The following is an 18359-nucleotide window of genomic DNA, read 5'->3' as shown; positions in this document are numbered from 1 at the left end:
GTGCGGGACAACCAGGGCATCAGGCCTAGCCAGCACGGATTCATGAAAGGCAGGTCCTGCTTGACCAACCTGATCTCCTTCTATGACCAGGTGACCCACCTAGTGGATGAGGGAAAGGCTGTGGATGTGGTCTACCTGGACTTCATCAAGGCCTTTGACACCGTCTCCCACAGCATTCTCCTCGAGAAGCTGGCGGCTCACGGCTTAGACAGGTGGACTCTGCGCTGGGTCAAAAACTGGCTGGATGGCTGGGCCCAGAGAGTTGTGGTGAATGGAGTTACATCCAGTTGGCGGCCGGTCACGAGCGGTGTTCCCCAGGGCTCAGTACTGGGGCCGGTCTTGTTTAATATCTTTATTGATGATCTGGATGAGGGGATTGAGTGCACCCTCAGTAAGTTTGCAGACGACACCAACTTGGGCGGGAGTGTTGATCTGCTCGAGGGTAGGAAGGCTCTGCAGAGGGACCTGGACAGGCTGGATCGATGGGCCCAGGCCAACTGTATGAGGTTCAACAAGGCCAAGTGCCGGGTCCTGCACTTTGGCCACAACAACCCCATGCAGCGCTACAGGCTTGGGGAAGAGTGGCTGGAAAGCTGCCCAGCAGAGAAGGACCTGGGGGTGCTGGTCGACAGCCGGCTGAATGTGAACTGTCAGTGTGCCCAGGTGGCCAAGAAGGCCAATGGCATCCTGGCCTGTATCAGAAATAGTGTGGCCAGCAGGAGTAGGGAAGTGATCGTGCCCCTGTACTCGGCACTGGTGAGGCCGCACCTCGAATTCTGTGTTCAGTTTTGGGCCCCTCACTACAAGAAGGACATTGAGGTGCTGGAGCGTGTCCAGAGAAGGGCAACGAGGCTGGTGAGGGGTCTGGAGAACAAGTCTTATGAGGAGCGGCTGAGGGAACTGGGACTGTTCAGCCTGGAGAAAAGGAGGCTGAGGGGAGACCTTACCGCTCTCTACAACTACTTGAAAGGAGGTTGTAGCGAGGTGGGTGTTGGTCTCTTCTCCCAAGTAACAAGCGATAGGACGAGAGGAAATGGCCTCAAGTTGCGCCAGGGGAGGTTTAGATTGGATGTAAGGAAAAATGTCTTTACTGAAAGAGTGGTGAAACATTGGAACAGGCTGCCCAGGGAAGTGGTGGAGTCCCCATCCCTGGAGGTATTTAAAAGACGTGTAGATGAGGCGCTTAGGGACATGGTTTAGTGGGCATGGTGGTGTTGGGTTGACGGTTGGACTCGATGATCTTAGAGGTCTTTTCCAACCTCAATGATTCTATGATTCTATGATTCTATGATTCTACCAACTTGAACGTTCATATATTTCAGACAATTAGAATAATGTCAGGTAATGAGGTGATGTGGCAGTGAGGAAGGCAAATGTGATTCTACTGTGAATCCATTCAAGTACTAGTAGTAAAGCTGGAAAAACTTGAATTCTCTTTTACAGGGTCTGGTGAGCCCTCAGCACAGATAGCTCAAGGAATAGCCATGTTCTTTTTTCTGGAGGAGGCTAAAATACTTGGCTAGTTGTGTGGCTTCAGTTTTGGTGACTCTTCATGATATTCAAGATATTGGAAGATTCATGACAACTGACACATTTTGGGAGAATTTTCTATTAGCCAAAAGTATTGTACTCCTTTCCCATTGCATTGTTTATTGAGCAGTTTAGCTTACTTTTAAAAGTAGAGCCTGGTATATCATTCACTTTGAGGTTCTTTTTATAAAAACTGCTTTGCGTTATGAATAGGTCCCTTTATCATTTGTAATGAGGAGTGGAAAATGGATGAACAAGCTTCTCTGAAAAATCACATTTGAAATTTCTGAGTAATGATCTGAATGGTCTGAAGTCATTTACTCTCAAGACATATCACTGTTTTGCAGAATATTCAAACTATTGTAATCAAAATTAAACTATGCCCTAAGCATGAAGATTTTTTTTTTTCAAAAAAACAAAGCTTCAGATCACAATATTTCAGAGTAATAGGAATCTGTTAATTGAATTCAACTTCTTGGTTAAATATATTTTTCAGTGTTTTTTATTATCTAATAAAAAATTTTAGTTTAATTAGTGTAGGTAAAAAACCATGCCCAGTATTTTGCAGTATATTCAATACAACAGAAAAGTTTCCTTTTCTTTCGATGCTTTTCTTACAGAAGATAGTCTCCTTAAGAAATGTTAAGATAATTTTAATCACTGTTCAGAGGTCAGACTTGCAGTTCACATTTTTATAGCTAAATGTTACAAAACCCTGCATCAAGTAAATGTTCAACACTATACTTAATAGGGCATTGAAATTCAGCCTTGGAAATGAGGATCGTGTCAAAATCCATCTAATGAGCAATTATAATATCACTTATGGAAAATGTACTTTGGTTTTATTTTTTGGATCCTATACTATTGTGGAAGGACAAGAACATTCCTAGTGTTGTAATTGTTTGAATGGTTGTTATTTTTTCTTGTGTATTCTGTTTTAATAGGATGTGTTCATATTTGAATAACAAGTACCAATGCGTGGGTAGTAAAAGGGTACATATGTGAGATCTTGTTTGCTTGCAAACACGTTCATGTCCAAGGGATGCGTAACATACATTTATACATAAATAGCTGCTACTAGCTTTGCAGATACCATTTTCTCGGTTGTATTCTGAATTTCTCAGTTGGAAAACCTTAAAATAGTATGTTTAATTTGGCTGTGGATCTTGAACATGATGTCAGCATTTAATTTGTTTACTAAGAAATTAAGAAACTTAACTATGAAATTATGCTGTGGGCAGCTAATGCTAGGGTAAAAAAATGACCGAAATTTCTAACATATAGATCATTCTTTAAGTAGTATAATGAGCAAGGCAGCAGTAGGATGTCTGTTATGAACTGATTGCTCAAAGGAGTAATTGTCACTGAAGGGTTTTTTGTTATTGGCAGAGCTGTGACTATCTCTGGAAATTTTACTTTTCATTTCATTGTTTTCACAGTAATGGTGCATTAAGATGTCAAGTCAAAATATTTTTTCTAGTCCTTCTGTTCTGGTAGTTCATTTGGGAACGTATATTTCTGGAACTGCAGTGTTTGGAACCACCACACTTCTTTCAAAGTTTCTGAACGTTTCACTATTTTGTGTGTCACTGATCTTCTGAGAGAGCCTAACTTTATAGGTTTCTTCTCTAGTTGTTGTAGACTTCTTAAACTGGTATGCCTTTAAAAAAAAAACAAAACAGTTCTTCTGTGAGTGACACTGATGGACTTTGTAGTCTTCCATTACTGAGTATGATAAAACAAGCCATGTGAACTAGCCAATTACTAAATACATTCTGAGGATTTTGGTGACATTCCTGTTGCACTTTTGTTAAACTTCTCTCCACTCTTCTTCTATTCTTCTGTGTCTCAAATTTTATGCATGAAAGGATCATGACATTTAGGAGCTTTCTTTAGGGACATGGTTGCTGAAGGTCAAGGTCAGCTGCTGCTGAAGCATATAGGGTCATGACTTCTCAAAATGAGGTCACTGTGTGAAAGGCAAAAGGTGTTTATTTTCTATTTTTTCAAAGGGGTATGTATGCATTATTATAACACACTAGAAACCCCCTAAGAATACTGTTTGTTGACAGAATTAATAACAAACTAGTAGAGACTGGTAGCATTAGTTTATCATTAGGGGCAGACCTTTCCTCAGCAAGGTGACAACCAGTTTTGTAAGCTTACTTTTGCCTTTCTAGAGCCTGACATATAAACTGTCAGAGACAGGGCAAATAACGCAGTCTCACTAAACTAGGCATCAGTAATAATAGGACTCTTGGCAGTTGTAAATACTGAAATGTTTTTCTGCACAGGCAGAAACACAGTGTGAGAATTGTATGATGTGTGGCAACATCCCAAGATTTATCAAGCCTGTCTGTACTAATGAAAGTTGTTGCGTGTGTTATGCCGTACAGATGGTTTTACACTTTCTGATGGGTTTTACAATTCAAGTATTTTTTGTGCTGCTTTTTTTTTTACTTCTGAAGTTCCATTCCCCCATCCCATAATGTCCTCTAAAAGGACCAAAGCCATTTAGTAACAAATAAACAGCTAATTCATACGCTGTCTTTGAGTAATTGTGGCCAAAGCTAAAACTTATTTTTGCACGATGCATACTGTCAAATCAGGGAGAGAGGAAAAAAAGAGTGACTTGGTAGAAGTTGATCTGGGTTTTTCTTAGCTTTACAGCTAAGAAGGCTAAATGAACATTCAGGTGGTGAGCAGGAGTGTAGCCATCAAGTCAAGGGAAGCGATTCCGCCTCTCTGTTTGGGACTTGTGAGGCCACAGCTAGACTATTGTGTCCAGTTTTGGTCTCCTTTGTGCAAGAAAGACATTGACATACTTGGAGCAAGCTCAGCACAGGGTCACCAAACATGATCAGGGATTAAATATATGACGTGGGGGGAGAGGGTGAGTGAACTTCATAGGATAAGGGGGGATCTGGTTGCTGTCTACAACTACTGAATGGGAGGGTGTAGAGAAGACTGCACCCTACCTTCTTGAAAGTCCACAGTGAGAAGACAAGAGGTAATAGACATTAAATGGTCATGAGGAAGAGTCCAGTAAGATATGAGAAACTTTTTTTTTGCACCATGAGGGTGGTCAAGCACTGGAACAGGTGCCCAGAGACTTGGGAAATCTTCGTCCTTGGAGGTGCACAAAACTGGGTTGGGCTGTGAGCTACCTGAGCCAACTTTAAAGTTTGAACCAAGTGCCAGCGTGGCCCTACTTTGAGTGAAGGACTGGACCAGTGACTTCCAGAAGTCCCTTCCAACTTAAATTGTTCTGTGGGCCCTACTCATTAAACTGGAATCTGGAAAAGATATGAAAGTTGAAGTGCTTAGTTACAAACACAAAGTGCTTTTTAACATCATAAATGATTGACTAGAGTATGAAGAGCCATGCAAATTCCTAAGAATTTCAATTATACCTTCTGATCTTAATGAAATGGTATAATGTCTCTTCACCACAGTTTACTTTGGTTTAGATTTCTGAGGATTTTCACATGTCTATATAATCTGAAGGTTAACAAGCTACCTTGGAGGACTCTGCTTCCTTAAATTTTGTATTCATCATATGCAGCTGAGACACTAGAATAGAAAAGAGAGAACAAGTAAAAATTGTTGGTGCTTGTAGTTTAACCTCAGTCAGCAACTGAGTACCACACAGCCACTCGCTCACTCCTTCCACCCCTCACCTCCCCCCCCCCCCCCCCCCGGTGGGATGGGGGAGAGAATTGGAAGAGTAGAAGTGAGAAAAACTAGTGGGTTGAGATAAAAACAGTTTAATAATTGAAATAAAATAATAATAATGTAATAATAATAATAATAATAATAATAATAATAATAATAATACACAAAGCAAGTGATGCACAGTGCAATTGCTCACCACCCACCGACCAATGCCCATCCAGTCCCCGAGCAGCGGCCCCCCCGGCCAGCTTTCCCCAGTTTATGTACTGAGCATGACGTCACATGGTATGGAATGTCCCTTGGGCCAGTTTGGGTCAGCTGTCCTGGCTGTGCCCCCTCCCAGCTTCTTGTGCACCTCCAGCCTTCTCAGTCTGTAGAGCATGGGAAGCTGAAAAGTCCTTGGCTAGTGTAAGCATTACCTAGCAACAACTAAAACATCGGTGTGTTATCAACATTATTCTCATACGAAATCCAAAACACAGCCCTGTGCCAGCTACTAGGAAGAAAATTAACTCTATCCCTGCCGAAACCAGGACAGTGCTGCAAGTACATCTGGCAGTGTACTGAAGGCCAAGATTTTCTCCAAGCCTTTGTAGCTAAGGAGGATTACAAGCAGAGCAATTAGGAGAAATGGTGATGGGCTCCCTAAATTCATTTTTCCCAGCTCCCTTTCAGCCCTATCAAGTCCTATATTCGGATCAGATGTGACTGGAATGGGGAAAGCTAGCAGGGAACAGCGTCTCTCTTGCTTCCCCATCAGCTTCTGCCCCTTTTATACAAAGCTGTGCAATGTTTCAGCCACCTTAAATGGCATCATAGTTAATGGGGATTTGGGAGAGTCCACAAACATGCGTGTGGACGGGCTGAAAACACACATGTGGATGGGCTGAAAAGTATGCACAGGGTATGAGTGGAGTGGGAAGGAAACTACTGGAAAGGAGGACTGAGGGTATTGTGGGTGCTAGCAAGTGTGAATCTACATGCCTAGTACCACCTTGCACATGATTCTGTCCTGGCTGGATTGATGCTTGTTTGTTCCCACTTTGGGTTCCTTAGAAACCCTGTTAAAAAGCCTGAGCAATGAAGAAGCTTGCAAGTCCAAGAGCTGCTCAGTTTCTTCTTGAAGTTTTGTCTGTAACTGAATGCTCAGCAGCAGTCCACTTAAACATTTCTTTGTGCCTTAAATCAGGACTGCCGAACAGGCTGGATTTTTACAACCCATCAGCTTTTCCAGGACTTCAAAAGCATCCAGAAAGGTGGGGAGAAGAGGTTGATGCAGTTTGCTGGAGAGGTCTGCTGAATACTTCTGACAGGCAAGGTGCCTGCTAAAGTAGGAGTGGGCTGCAGGAACGCCTTGTGCTGCAGTAGGAATTGGGAGCAGTTTGAGCTCTCCTCATCTGGCTTTCCACCCCCTCTGCCTCGCTTCTCCATGTGTGGCTTGGAGTATCCAGTGTTACTGTGGGTTCTCTGTTCAACAAAGATGCTCATTCTATCAAGAAGTGGTTTTTGTGTTGTTACTGGCTTGTTTGATTGTGTGTTCCATAGGAGGCTTGCCAATGGAATTGGACTAAGCTGTTCATTTAGCATTAAAGTAGTATTTTAAGGTAAGATAATTCATATTACAGAATTACTATAATTCATATTATGAAAGTGAACATTTATTGATGCTTACCCACAATATAGTAACTAAGATGTTACTTACATTTCTAAGGATAAACTGTCTTATTTCAGATACCATGGTACAGTAAATTTTTCCTTTTCAATGGCTGATTACAATAAGTGCATTTGACAAGCATGGTTCTAGTAAGTAATGCAGTCTTTAATATTAATATCTACATTTCTATAGTGCCATTTTAAACGGACTCCCCTGAATTAGCTTGTCTTCTGTAAAGTCCATAGAGGTGAAAGTACTCAGTTTCAAGGTAAACGGAAAGGAAATAATCAGTCTTGCATTTTACAGCCCTCCTTCCATTTGTTTTTTCACTTGGATAGAGGAAGAATAAAAACAAAGGGCATTTGTTATCTAGCAAAACTCAGAAGCTATTTCACATGAAAACATAATGAGTGTGACAGGCTACAAATAGCATTGGACACAAATCCTTTAGAGAAGAAAGGAGGAATGTCCTTTGGTATATTTACTTCAGTCAACCCTAATAAGGCTTGTTTTATGTGTTTTATGCATCCACCATCATAATTATAAATCCTTGACATTTTAGCACTAGCATTTATATCTGCCAGGGAAGCTACCCAGAGTCAACCCTCAAGGAATATCTGTATTGTTACTATGGATCTCCATAACAGCTCTCAAGTAGTTACTAAGTGGCTTAAAAAATTACATCTCAGTCATGCTTGAAGGGCTCATCAAACTTTGCCACAAATATCAATGTTAAGTACCCAATCAGCTGCATTGTTTGAAGTACAGTCACGGGTGCCCACAAAGGAATAGGTGTGACAGGAAGAAGTAGTATATAAGGTCTCATCGATCAGGTAGATTTTTTTTGCTGTGACCTTTTAAAAAAAAAAGAAAAAAAACCCAACCCCAAAACCTGCCAGTTCAGCTACAGGGAAATAACAGGAAGATAAGGATATTTTTTTATTTGATCACACGTACAAAAACAACAGCTAGACTTTCTGAAAAGCATGCACAAAAGGGTTTTCTCAGGCACGGTTTCTTAATACAGGGGGGGTTTTTTACATTTGTAGAATAGTTGAGGACCTTCCCAAAATAGCAATTAAAAAAATCCCAACAAAAGCCACAAGAGAAATTACAGCAGTCTGTTAAGAAACTCTCAGAGATCTGGAAACACAGGTTCATAAATTTAGGTAGTTACCCAAATTCAGTGACAAAACTGAGAGCTAAATGCAAGACTTGTAGTAACAAAGCAGACCAGAAGTTTTGATCTCCCAGAAGTAATGGAGAGTTCGAACCCCTTCCCGTGGCTGTGATGTCAGTAGCCACAAATGTGGTAAATTCAAGTGAGCACAGTCAGCATAGCTCTTAGCAAACAAACCCCCATTGGGTAACTAGCAGTGCCACAGCACAGGCACAGCAGGAGGGCTGGGGAAGGAGCTCCAGAGGGTTAACATGTGGTCCTTTCTTTACGTATGGCTGTCTCTGATTAATCCTCTTTTAGATGTAGGAAGTGATGGGCAAGAAGAGGAACTCCAAATTTCTTGCAAAGTAGATCTGCTGATTAAAATGTGAAGGCTGGAAACAATTGGTATCTCACTGTTTGGACAAACTTTTACAGCTTAGTGATAATTTGAAAATCTCAGCTTAATTTATGAAGAAAATTATTATTTAAAGTATCACCTTTTGCCATGGTGCCTGTTTATGGTGAAATACAGACATTTGAAGCATTTGGCAGTATTGAGGACCTCCAGTGGCCCTGTGCATTTAAACCAAAATAAATCCTGGAGGGCTCTACGAGTCCTGGTCTAATGTTCCCCGTGGGTTCCTCATTTTGTCCCCTGCTCTGTCCCTTGGGTTGTACCAAAACAACTGCACTGTCACTTGGGTAAGGATCCCTCCTTGCCACTGGCACACTTACTTCCCTTCCCCCAGAAAGAGCTGGGACTTGGGCTGGGTCTGGTCTCTCTTTTTTAGGCATGCTGCTTCTCTTCCTGTTTCGTATTTTCCTTGTGTCCTTGAAAAGTTTTGAGAGCAGAGGCTACCAGTGTTTGTACTGTGTGCAGTAGGATTCTGTTCTTGGCTATTTTTACACAGTACCAAAAGAAATCTGAATAATAAGGGTAGGAAAAGTGTCAGGTGGTCTTCAGGAAGATACTTTGGTGTATGTAGTTTTGGCATGTAGGTAAACAAGATGAGCTAATCACCATAGCTTTCATGTAATGTATATGTAATTTGTTTTCATATGTAGGTGTGAAGGAAGGCTGCCATATGGTGTGTATATTGGTATTTTTCCTTGACAGCCTTTATTTTAAGTTAAAGGAATTCCAAGGCAAACTATTATGCAAGAATACCATTTCAAATACTTATCAGTATATACCAGAAGAATACCTTGAAAGAACATTAAAGAAAGGCTGTAGAGCTCCAGGAAAGTTTTAAATTGAAAAATTAAATGACACCTTAATCCGTTTTTGAGGTACCCTAATTACTTTAGTTCTGTCTATGCTGCACTGTTACCAGTCTTTCATCTTTTAACCATTTGAACAGGAGTCTTTAATAAATAATATATAAAATCTGATTTTACATTAATGAGTTTGTGGAGTTCTGAGACAACTTCCACAGCGCCTTTATGAAGTTTTTTTGTTCAACATATGGTACACTACTCTCGGTGGTCTTGCCTCGATCTAAAGTGTTCATGTCCTCTTGTGGACATAAGTTAAAAGCATAACCCATGCCCGTAGAAGAGTTTCTGTTAGGAAGATGAACTCCTTGAGAGAACTGCAGAAATGTCATTCCTGCTATTGTGTTCAGACTTCATGACACGTATGTGTACAGCACTGTACTGTGCTGTCATGGGAGCGGGGGCACAAACATCGGTCCATCTTCATTGAAGGAGACAGAGATATGTCACTACTGCAAGATTACAGACAATGGTAGTCTAAGGAGACGTTAATTCAGTGATGTGTTGACAGAAGTTTGCTTTGTGTGGTTCACAGAGCTGAAGCAGGTGGAGGATGGAGAGTTGCTTTTCTTCCTGGTTTAGTTCCCTGAACTGACTCACCATGGATCTAGCAAGTTGTAGCACTTGTGTGAAGGAGCAGTAGAAACTAGTGGTTGGGTAAAGAGGAAAGTCAGGCCATAGCAGCCTCAAAGCAGATGTCAGATTTTGAACTTAAGGTGGCCTGGTGCAAACTACTGGCTAAAGAGGTAACTTTGCCTTTATCTTGTGCTGGTGCTCGAGTGTCTTAGATGGCTGGAGTAAAGAATTGACCTGGCCAAACACATAACCTTGCCGAAAGAAAGGAGAAAGGGGAAAAAAAAAAAAGAGGAAAGGATCCCTTTTCTCTTTTTGCATTGGTCATATGTAGGCTGCTGTCAGCTGCAGCCTTTCTCCATCTGTGTCTGGTTGTTTGCAGGTGGAAGCACCTGGGGAGAATTGAAGTTGTTCTGATCTTTTTTTAATTTTATTCTGAACTTTGCTGTATTCTGGTATTGGTGTGTTACATATAGAAACACTGTGTGTCTTTCTACCTCCTTTGTTATATATGTGTAGGGATAAATAAAAGATTAATCCTACAGATCCCAAATTGAGGGATCACAGAGCAAGGTGATGTGATGCTGTGGTGAACTTATTTTCTGCTGTAGCTTGAGCCATTGCTTCTCCTTATGTCACAAAGTTTGAGGAAATAGTCACCGAGCTATTCATTCACCCCTCCTGACAGCTCTGTGTTGAGATGCGAGTGCTTTGTGTGAAAAGTCTTTATTAATTGACCCAAAAAAGGGAGAATTTTCTTGCTGCATCATTTTATAAGTAACTAATAATCACTCCCACAGGAGCACTGGCTGTCAGAAGTATAGATACGGTTAAAAAAACCACAGGCTTCTCTCTGAAATGAGCATTTGAAGTAATGGACAGGGAGCATCTGAACAGGAAACAAACAAGTGTTGAAGAAACCGACAATTTTACTACCTTTTGTTGTCCATAGTGAGAGAAGAATGTAGATGAAGTTTTGAAGGTGAAAAAATTAAGAGAAAAAATTTCCATCCAACTTGAATGAAAAATTTAATACAAGTTGAGCATTTAATTCCTTTTTGTGCTTTTAAATATATCATTCCAGCTGTTGAAAATTGCATCTTTTCAATCACATACTGATGCTAGCCTATGACTGAGAACTTCTCTTAGTGATTTTATCCTGACAGTAATTGAAAGCTGATTAATTTAATTGCAGGCAAGCTTTTATTTTGCCATTTCTTCCTTAGTGCCTTGTGTACATGCCTAGTGTTTGGGGTCAGAGAGGAAATAGTGGTGTCTATTTTCTAATTCAGTACAGAAAAGCTGGCAAAATATACAGTTTTTAACCTTATTAACAGTAATCTAGTTGTCAAAAGTGTAGTTTGAAGAGAGAAATAATTACGAAACCTTTTATTTAAAATGGTGTATAGGGCAATGGAAAGTCAGCTGTTTCTGGTTTAACAGACAAGTGCCTTGAAGCAAGTTCTGTAAAGTTCTGCTATTTGTTCAAAAGGTGGGGGATGTTTTTCTTTGAAATTCGGAAACTCCACAAAATTGTTTATATTTACTTGAGCTTAATTAGCAAGCACTAAAACAAAACTGTTGCAGTTTTAATTTGGAAGGACTTCTTTTTACTGTTTCTTGTGTGTATGGTGTATATCCCAGTACCCAGTGAAGTGTGGCTGCAGTGTACATGTAGGTGCCGTGTGCTCGAACGTGGTTCTGCAGCTTGGGCTTACAGAGTAGCGTGCAGCTAGCTTTGGAAGGACTGACAGCCCCTGGAAAATGCAACGTTTCACATGGGAACAGGGATATGGGAACACTGTCTTGTGGGGATTTTTAAATGCAACATTGCATCAGTTTTCTGTATCTTAGTGGCCCGTGGTTCCCTGGGGTAAAACATGCTGCTGCTTTGTACTTGGTCCCTTTCACTCAGTAACATCATTGTCCGCTATTGGTGTTTACCCACCTTTTTGTATATGAGGGCTGATCTTAATTGAATGTGTGTGCGTGTTGCTCTGTGTGTTTGGGAATGTAGTCACTTAATTTTTACATAATCCTGTTTTAATTTTCTGCAAGCTTTGCAATTGAATTATCAGTAGTAAAATATTGAAAGACCTGTTCCGTAGGACACCATACAAAGTTAAAATTTGCCTACATTGCCTTGTGATGAATTTTCCACTTATGATCAACAAAAATGCTACTAAAATAGCACTGTTCATTATTGCTGCCTTATGTTGTGACTACATCAATACAAGTAGGAAAGAGTTTAGTAATCAAAAATGACAGATAAGTGCTAAGTTTTGATAATTTATTGGTTGTCTAGGTAACTGGTAGGTTGTTAATAGAGATTACAACAATATTGGGGTTAGAACCATTTTACCTATATAGAAATACATAGATATCTTTTACAGTAAATATTCATGTTCTTTAAATAACCTTTAAAAAACCAGAGATGCTTAAGTATAGCAAGTGTACAAAACTGCAACAGAGTAGTAGCATAACTTCTACAGTTCACAAATATCTAGAGTCATATTTTGATGTGTTTAAAAAAAATAAATCAGCTGACCTACTGAACTCTCAATATTTATAAATATTGAATGGGTAAAGAAAAAACTAGTGTTGCAAACAATGTTGTTGTTTTCATGATATGTTTGTGGGGGATTTCTTAATGTGTCCTGAAGTTCTTTTCCATCAGAAGAGATCTGCAGTCTGTTCCAATTAAAGAATTTTCCATACTGGAAAAGAGAAGTCAATTGCTACAATTATTTTTTGAATAGTTAATTTACATAACCTTAATTGTATTCATTCCCTTTGGAAGGCTGAAGCTGATATTTATAATGCATTGATTGATTAGCAGTGCATTTATAATGTTAAAATTGCTACTGATAAGGTGCTCCTGCAACTGCAGTCCCGAGGAGTTCTCTCCCGAACAAACACTTTGGAAGACAAATGGCTGTATTTAATTGGTGAGGAAAGGCATTGCATCTTTGCCACCTCCACATGCATTACTGGAAGTATCTCCTTTCCACACTCTCTAAAAAATGGGAGTTTAATTCTAGATCACGTTACTTAATTAATGGTGTGTTCCATACTGTAAAGAAATACATTTTTGCTGGTTTTTTAATCTGTCAAAATAGTGCCTAGGTGTAGACTAGGGAACTGCAGGCTTTTCAGTGAAGTCACTCGAGGAATGACAGCCGTAAGAAACTTCCCCGCTTTCAGATGAGTGTGAGGCCTATGTGGTTTAGCTCTGAGAAGTCTTCCTGTGGCCACTTGCCAGGCTGTATCGCAGGTGTTTACCTGCTGTTGGCTTGCACCTGTGCCCTGCCTGCTCCAGCTCAGAGTATGGAAATGGAGTGCTGGTGCGCATAAGGTGGGGACTGGGAATGGGGGTGGTGGTGGAGGTGTCTTTTTCTCCCGAGTCTGCTGTGGGAATTGGGAGGAGAGGAGCTGATGTGAGTGTCCCCATCTGCTGAACCTTCTCGATAGGTGAATGAAAGTGGAATTGATATAATCTTCAAACCATTTGCAACCCTTCCAGGTTAATTACCTGGAAGGGTAATTAAGCAGGTGAAGTCCTGGGGGTTTTATCCACTTTCAGACACGGTGATTTCTGTATGTCATTTTGCCTGAACCAAACTCATTTCTCACCAGCTATCAAGGCAGTTGTTTGACTTGTAACTTAGTTCTTGGGAAGTGTCACCCAACACTATGGCAGGTGCTTTAGGGATGCTCGGTGGAGCAATGACAACAAAGTTTTTGTTACAATCAAAACTTCATTTTAATCTGGACCCTTGAAGAAAGCATGTAGAAATATGGTAATTATAACATCAATGTTCTCCTGGTTTACCTTTCTGGTTTTTACTACTACTACTACTACTACTACTACTACTACTACATGCTTTGGGGGCTTTTGAGTCTGAGGTAGTGCTTGCGTGTTTCCATTTAACAGTTCTCGCTGGTCTTTTCCATCAGTTTGTCTAGTTTTTTTGAGCCAATCCCTGCTTTTGGTCTCTGCAACATCCTGGGGCAGTAAGCGTAGAGTGTTACAATGTAATACAGCATTTAATATGCTAGGGTGTGAAACCACGGGAAACTCAGCTTGGTCCAGCTGAGGAGTTCACTTGTTCATGCCCATCAAATCACAGCTGAGCTCCATTTACTCTGTTCTACATTGCAAATGCTCAAGTGAACTTCGTATCCTACTATTATCTAAAGTGCTTTCAGTGCCATGGTCCTACACAATCTCGAATTTCCTCTTCATTAGTAACAGCCTCTTTCTTGAAAATTAAGTTTCCACAGCAGAAGTGAGATTGAGAAAGCAAACCTTTTGGTGGGCAACAGTTGTGTAACTTCTTGAATCGTGATGGGCTTCCATAATAACATGAATGTGAATAGTCATTTTAGAAACAAACAAAAGACACCATAGGTTTTTTTCTTGGTACTGGAGAAAATTGCTATGGTCTGTTGATGTCTGACTCTAAGGCAGCCTTTTTGGCTGAATGTAGTTGTGGGGCATAGTGATGGCTTGGTGATGAATGCAGTGTGAACACCTAGGTAGTTTCCCTGCAGTGCAGGAATAAGGTACAAAGAGAGTTGTCTTTGTTACTGGAATTAATCTTTCCTATATGCTTTGGACAAATAAAAACCAAATTTTATGTTCTAAGAGCTATTTGTGTGGCCGTGGAAAGGAAACAGACTCCATATGGAAAAGGAAAGCAAGTTTTCTACCTAATTATTTAAGGGGCTTTGTGTGTCTCTGAAATATGCATTGGTAAATATGAGCTGACACATTTCTAGCAACCAAATTATAAATGAGCGGAAGACCTGAAAATGTCAGTTCCTTCCTTAGAAGCACTCCAGGATTTTTCTTTCCATTTTTCTTCTCTTCTCCCTCTCATACATTCATTTCTTCCCTTAGGCAAATAAGTTTCCTATAAATGTTTGTCTCTTTGTTTCACTATACTACTTATCATAGGATATAATTTTTGACACGTCTTAGAAGTGTCAGGGGAGATTTGATGTACTAATATTTTTATATAGAGAGTGTGTATGCATTCCTTAAAATAACACAGAGAGAGAGAGAAAGTAGTAAATCAATCCTTTAAAGTTGTTTCTGTGTGTATCTTGACATTGCCTAACCAGTTGTGTGTGTTGTGGGCTTTTTCAGGATTAGCTAAGAAAAACTTTAGGATAATCCTAAGAAGCTCAGAAAAAGTGAAATAAATTAAAATCTTAAGATGAAGATATCTTGTACAATGCTTATTAGGCAAAGGGTTTGTCATTGTATGGCACAAGAACTATGCCACGTCAGGTAGCGGGGCAGGAAAAGTGCTTGAACTGCTGCTGTTACCTCCTCTCCCCTTGGAGAGGGCTCTGGGGTGTCCTGGTTGGTTGAGAACAGCAAGTTTTGTAATTTGTTTAGATTCATTGGGAATTAATCTTTTTGTTTGTTTGTTTTCCCAGAACTGTAACACAGTTAACTTTTCCTGGAACTGTAACACAATTTACACCCAGCCACACGTATCTGAGTCACTTGTTGATGAAGCTGTATGCACATTACCTGATCACTTTTTATTAGTAGGGACCAAAAGGAAGATCCTTGTGAAGGGCCAGGTTAGCTGACTCAAAAAAATGATTTTTCTGGTGTTTTTTATCATTTTCATGTCAACATTAACGTGAGTTTGGACAGCAGACTTGGCAGTCTGTTGTTGCTTAATCTTGACCTTCCTGTGGGCCTGAAGTTGTGGAAGAGTCAGTGACTGAGGACAGTTCTCGGAAACAACCTATCTGGTATAAGCTTGCAGGAGAGAATGGGAGGAGATGGTAGATACATGGTGGGTAGAGACGTGCGTGTGTACGTGTACCTAGCTGGACCAAGAAACTTTCATCCTTACAGAGGCATAGGTTGGGCGATTAGGGAAACTCTGCACTCTGTTAATGTGCCAGATGTATCTTGTCCTTGGAATGTAATTATTATATACTTATAAATATAACGCGTATCTGCTCGCTCAGTACAGCTTCCATGGTTGTGTTACCTTTGTGCAGTGTCTCAGTCAGTAGCACTAAAATTTTTTAAAATAGTAACACCCTCCACCCCCAAGAATTAAATGCTGTTCTGTGTTTTTAAGCATGTTCAGGCCTAAAATGTTTTGGAACAATGTAAAATGCTCACTAATGGTAGCATGCTAACTCAGAAAAGCATGTCAGCACAGGGCAGTGCTGAAGCATATACTTACATCATATTGAAGTCAATGTATTTAAACACAAATGTATGTGCTTTCCTGAATCTGTATGTTTATTGTTAGCTGTTCTGAAGGAAGATTGTTATTTTTGTAGTCCCAATGAAGGATAAGTTTTGCTTTTAACAAAAAAAAAAAAAAAAAAAAGTGACGTTTGGGAATACTTTAAATATACGAACTGTATTATCTTTTGTTTTGATAGCTGATTGCTGTTTATGATGAGCAAGAAACTCACCGTAAGACTGATGGCACCAATGGCAATTTGACAGACAGAAATAGCCCGGACTCTTTTGAGACGGAGGTAGCGGCTCAGCTGGCAGCCTTTCAGCCAATTGGTGGTGAGATTGAAGTGACTCCTTCTGCCCTAAAACTGGGTATGTATATCTTGCTTATTTTTTAATTTTTTTACCCATATATAGTACTTTCTTATTTCTTTTTTCTTTTCTGAGTATGTCTGTAGTCTGATTTTAAGTATTTGAAGAATTTTTTTAGCACCCCATTGTTTGCCTTGCAATTCAGTGAAGACAATTGTAATGACAAAAGTTGGACTTCTGAACAATTGATGCTGAAGACCGCAACTGAGCACGGCAAATTTGCACCTGAGCCTTGTATCCTGCTGTATGTTACGCCCAGCCATACAGCTGGGGTCTCTTTTTTCTCCTTTCCTTGCCTGGGTAGATTGCTGACAGTCCTTCATTGTAATCTCCCGAGAGTGGAAGAGATGAAACCTATGCAAAGTATTTTCAAATAACAAAGTCATTGGAAAAAACCTCAGCATTTTTGTTGAGAAACCTGGGTTCAATGAGTGTAAAACTGCTGTGTGCAAATACTTTTACTGATTATCTGAGCTACTGCCCTGTTTTGGGGGTAGGAGGTAGAAAGAAGGAGACGCTGATTGCAAACAGTTCAGCTCTTTGCCTTGGAAGAAGCTGCACAGCAGAGTCTATTTGCCTATCTGACTTTCAGGTGAGCAAACTGTGATGAGGAGAGGCTTCTGCTTAATTCCCTCTTATATCAGAGGGTGCTACATGAAGTGCTGCAACTCTGGTCCCCTGTGTTTTTTCAGTGTGCCTGGAAGGCCAAGAGTTCAGACACTGGTTTCCAATTATAAAGAGCTGGAGTCTTGTACACTGAACACAAAGCGGTTTGAAATACTTTCTTGGATTGAGAGCAGACTGAGCTGTCACCTAGATAGTAGATACAGAAGCTTTCAAAAACCGACTGAAGGTGAATCCTTTTAGTCTCTGCCTGTAAAGCAGTTGTACGCTGACAGCATTTAGCAAATGAATAATGCTCAGGAGAGGCTTCTCTGCATTCCACCAGAGCTCATCATCCAATTCACCCTGTATTCTTGAGTACTGGTGGTAGTCTCCTAACGGTGTGCAATAAAATTTCTGAGTGTAAGCAGGTGGGGTAAGGATAGAAATACTACCTCTAGTTGCACTACTCTCATCGAGTAGTCTGATTACAACCTCAGAAATTGAATGTTCACTTGTCTGTTTATTTTAATTGCATTTTTAAAAGAAAGGGCTGATTAACAAAAACAACAAGCTAAAATAAAATTTTTAATAAAGCTCACTGGATGAAGCTGTGTAACTTAACTTCTAATGGAAGTCTGTGCTCATTTTTGTGCCTGATGTAGGAAATACTGAAATCAAGCTGCATGAAAATTTTTAGATTCAAATTTCTGTGTTAATTTGGATCACTTCTGTTTTTTTATATTCTAGAATATAGAAAAATCTCCTTCTGTATTTAATGACACATAGGAATTTCTCATACCTAAAAATCTTGGGTAAAGACTTATTCTTGCCATAACTTGTATGTATTTGAGCTGTGTTTTTGGTAAGCATGAGGTATGGAAAAGTTTGTGGCTAAAGGTCCAATGGTTGAATGGTTTGCCACTTCATTTATTGCATATTTTTAAATAGCAATGTGTAAACACATTTAAGCATGTTTCAGAAAGTAGAGATTGTTTTCCATATAGTTCTGAGCCCTATTTAAAAAAAAAAAAAAAAAGTGGTTTGTCTAGTATACTGTTGTACGTAAGCTGAGGGTTGGAGAGAAGAGTATTTCAACCTCACACAATTTTATGTAAAACAGTTAAATGCTAGAGCTCTTGAACTCACCAGTAAGCTACCAGGTAGTTCAGTTTTCATAGCATTTATAGAATCCTTCTACTATAGAGTGTAAAGGAGATGAAATATAGCATGAGAAGAGCAGCCAATTAGGGTTCTATTTCATTTTCAGTGCAATACTAATACATATT

The 18359-nt window shown here is 40.0% G+C and overlaps 1 protein-coding gene across 2 annotated transcripts in view; it reads left to right on the top strand.

Moving 5' to 3' along the window:
* The window catches only part of PARD3B (par-3 family cell polarity regulator beta), a 445805-nt gene that overhangs the window by 129573 nt on the left and 297873 nt on the right, over positions 1–18359 (top strand). For both annotated transcript variants that reach the window (XM_076342438.1, XM_076342436.1), the window contains exon 3: positions 16296–16467. In XM_076342438.1, coding sequence (XP_076198553.1) covers positions 16296–16467 — 172 coding nt within the window. The remainder of the gene's footprint in view (positions 1–16295; positions 16468–18359) is intronic.

Source organism: Aptenodytes patagonicus, chromosome 6 (genome assembly GCF_965638725.1).
Source record: "Aptenodytes patagonicus chromosome 6, bAptPat1.pri.cur, whole genome shotgun sequence".
Lineage (NCBI taxonomy): Eukaryota > Metazoa > Chordata > Aves > Sphenisciformes > Spheniscidae > Aptenodytes > Aptenodytes patagonicus.
The sequence above is the reverse complement of the archived record's forward strand: the minus strand, read 5'-3'. Positions and strand labels throughout refer to the sequence as shown.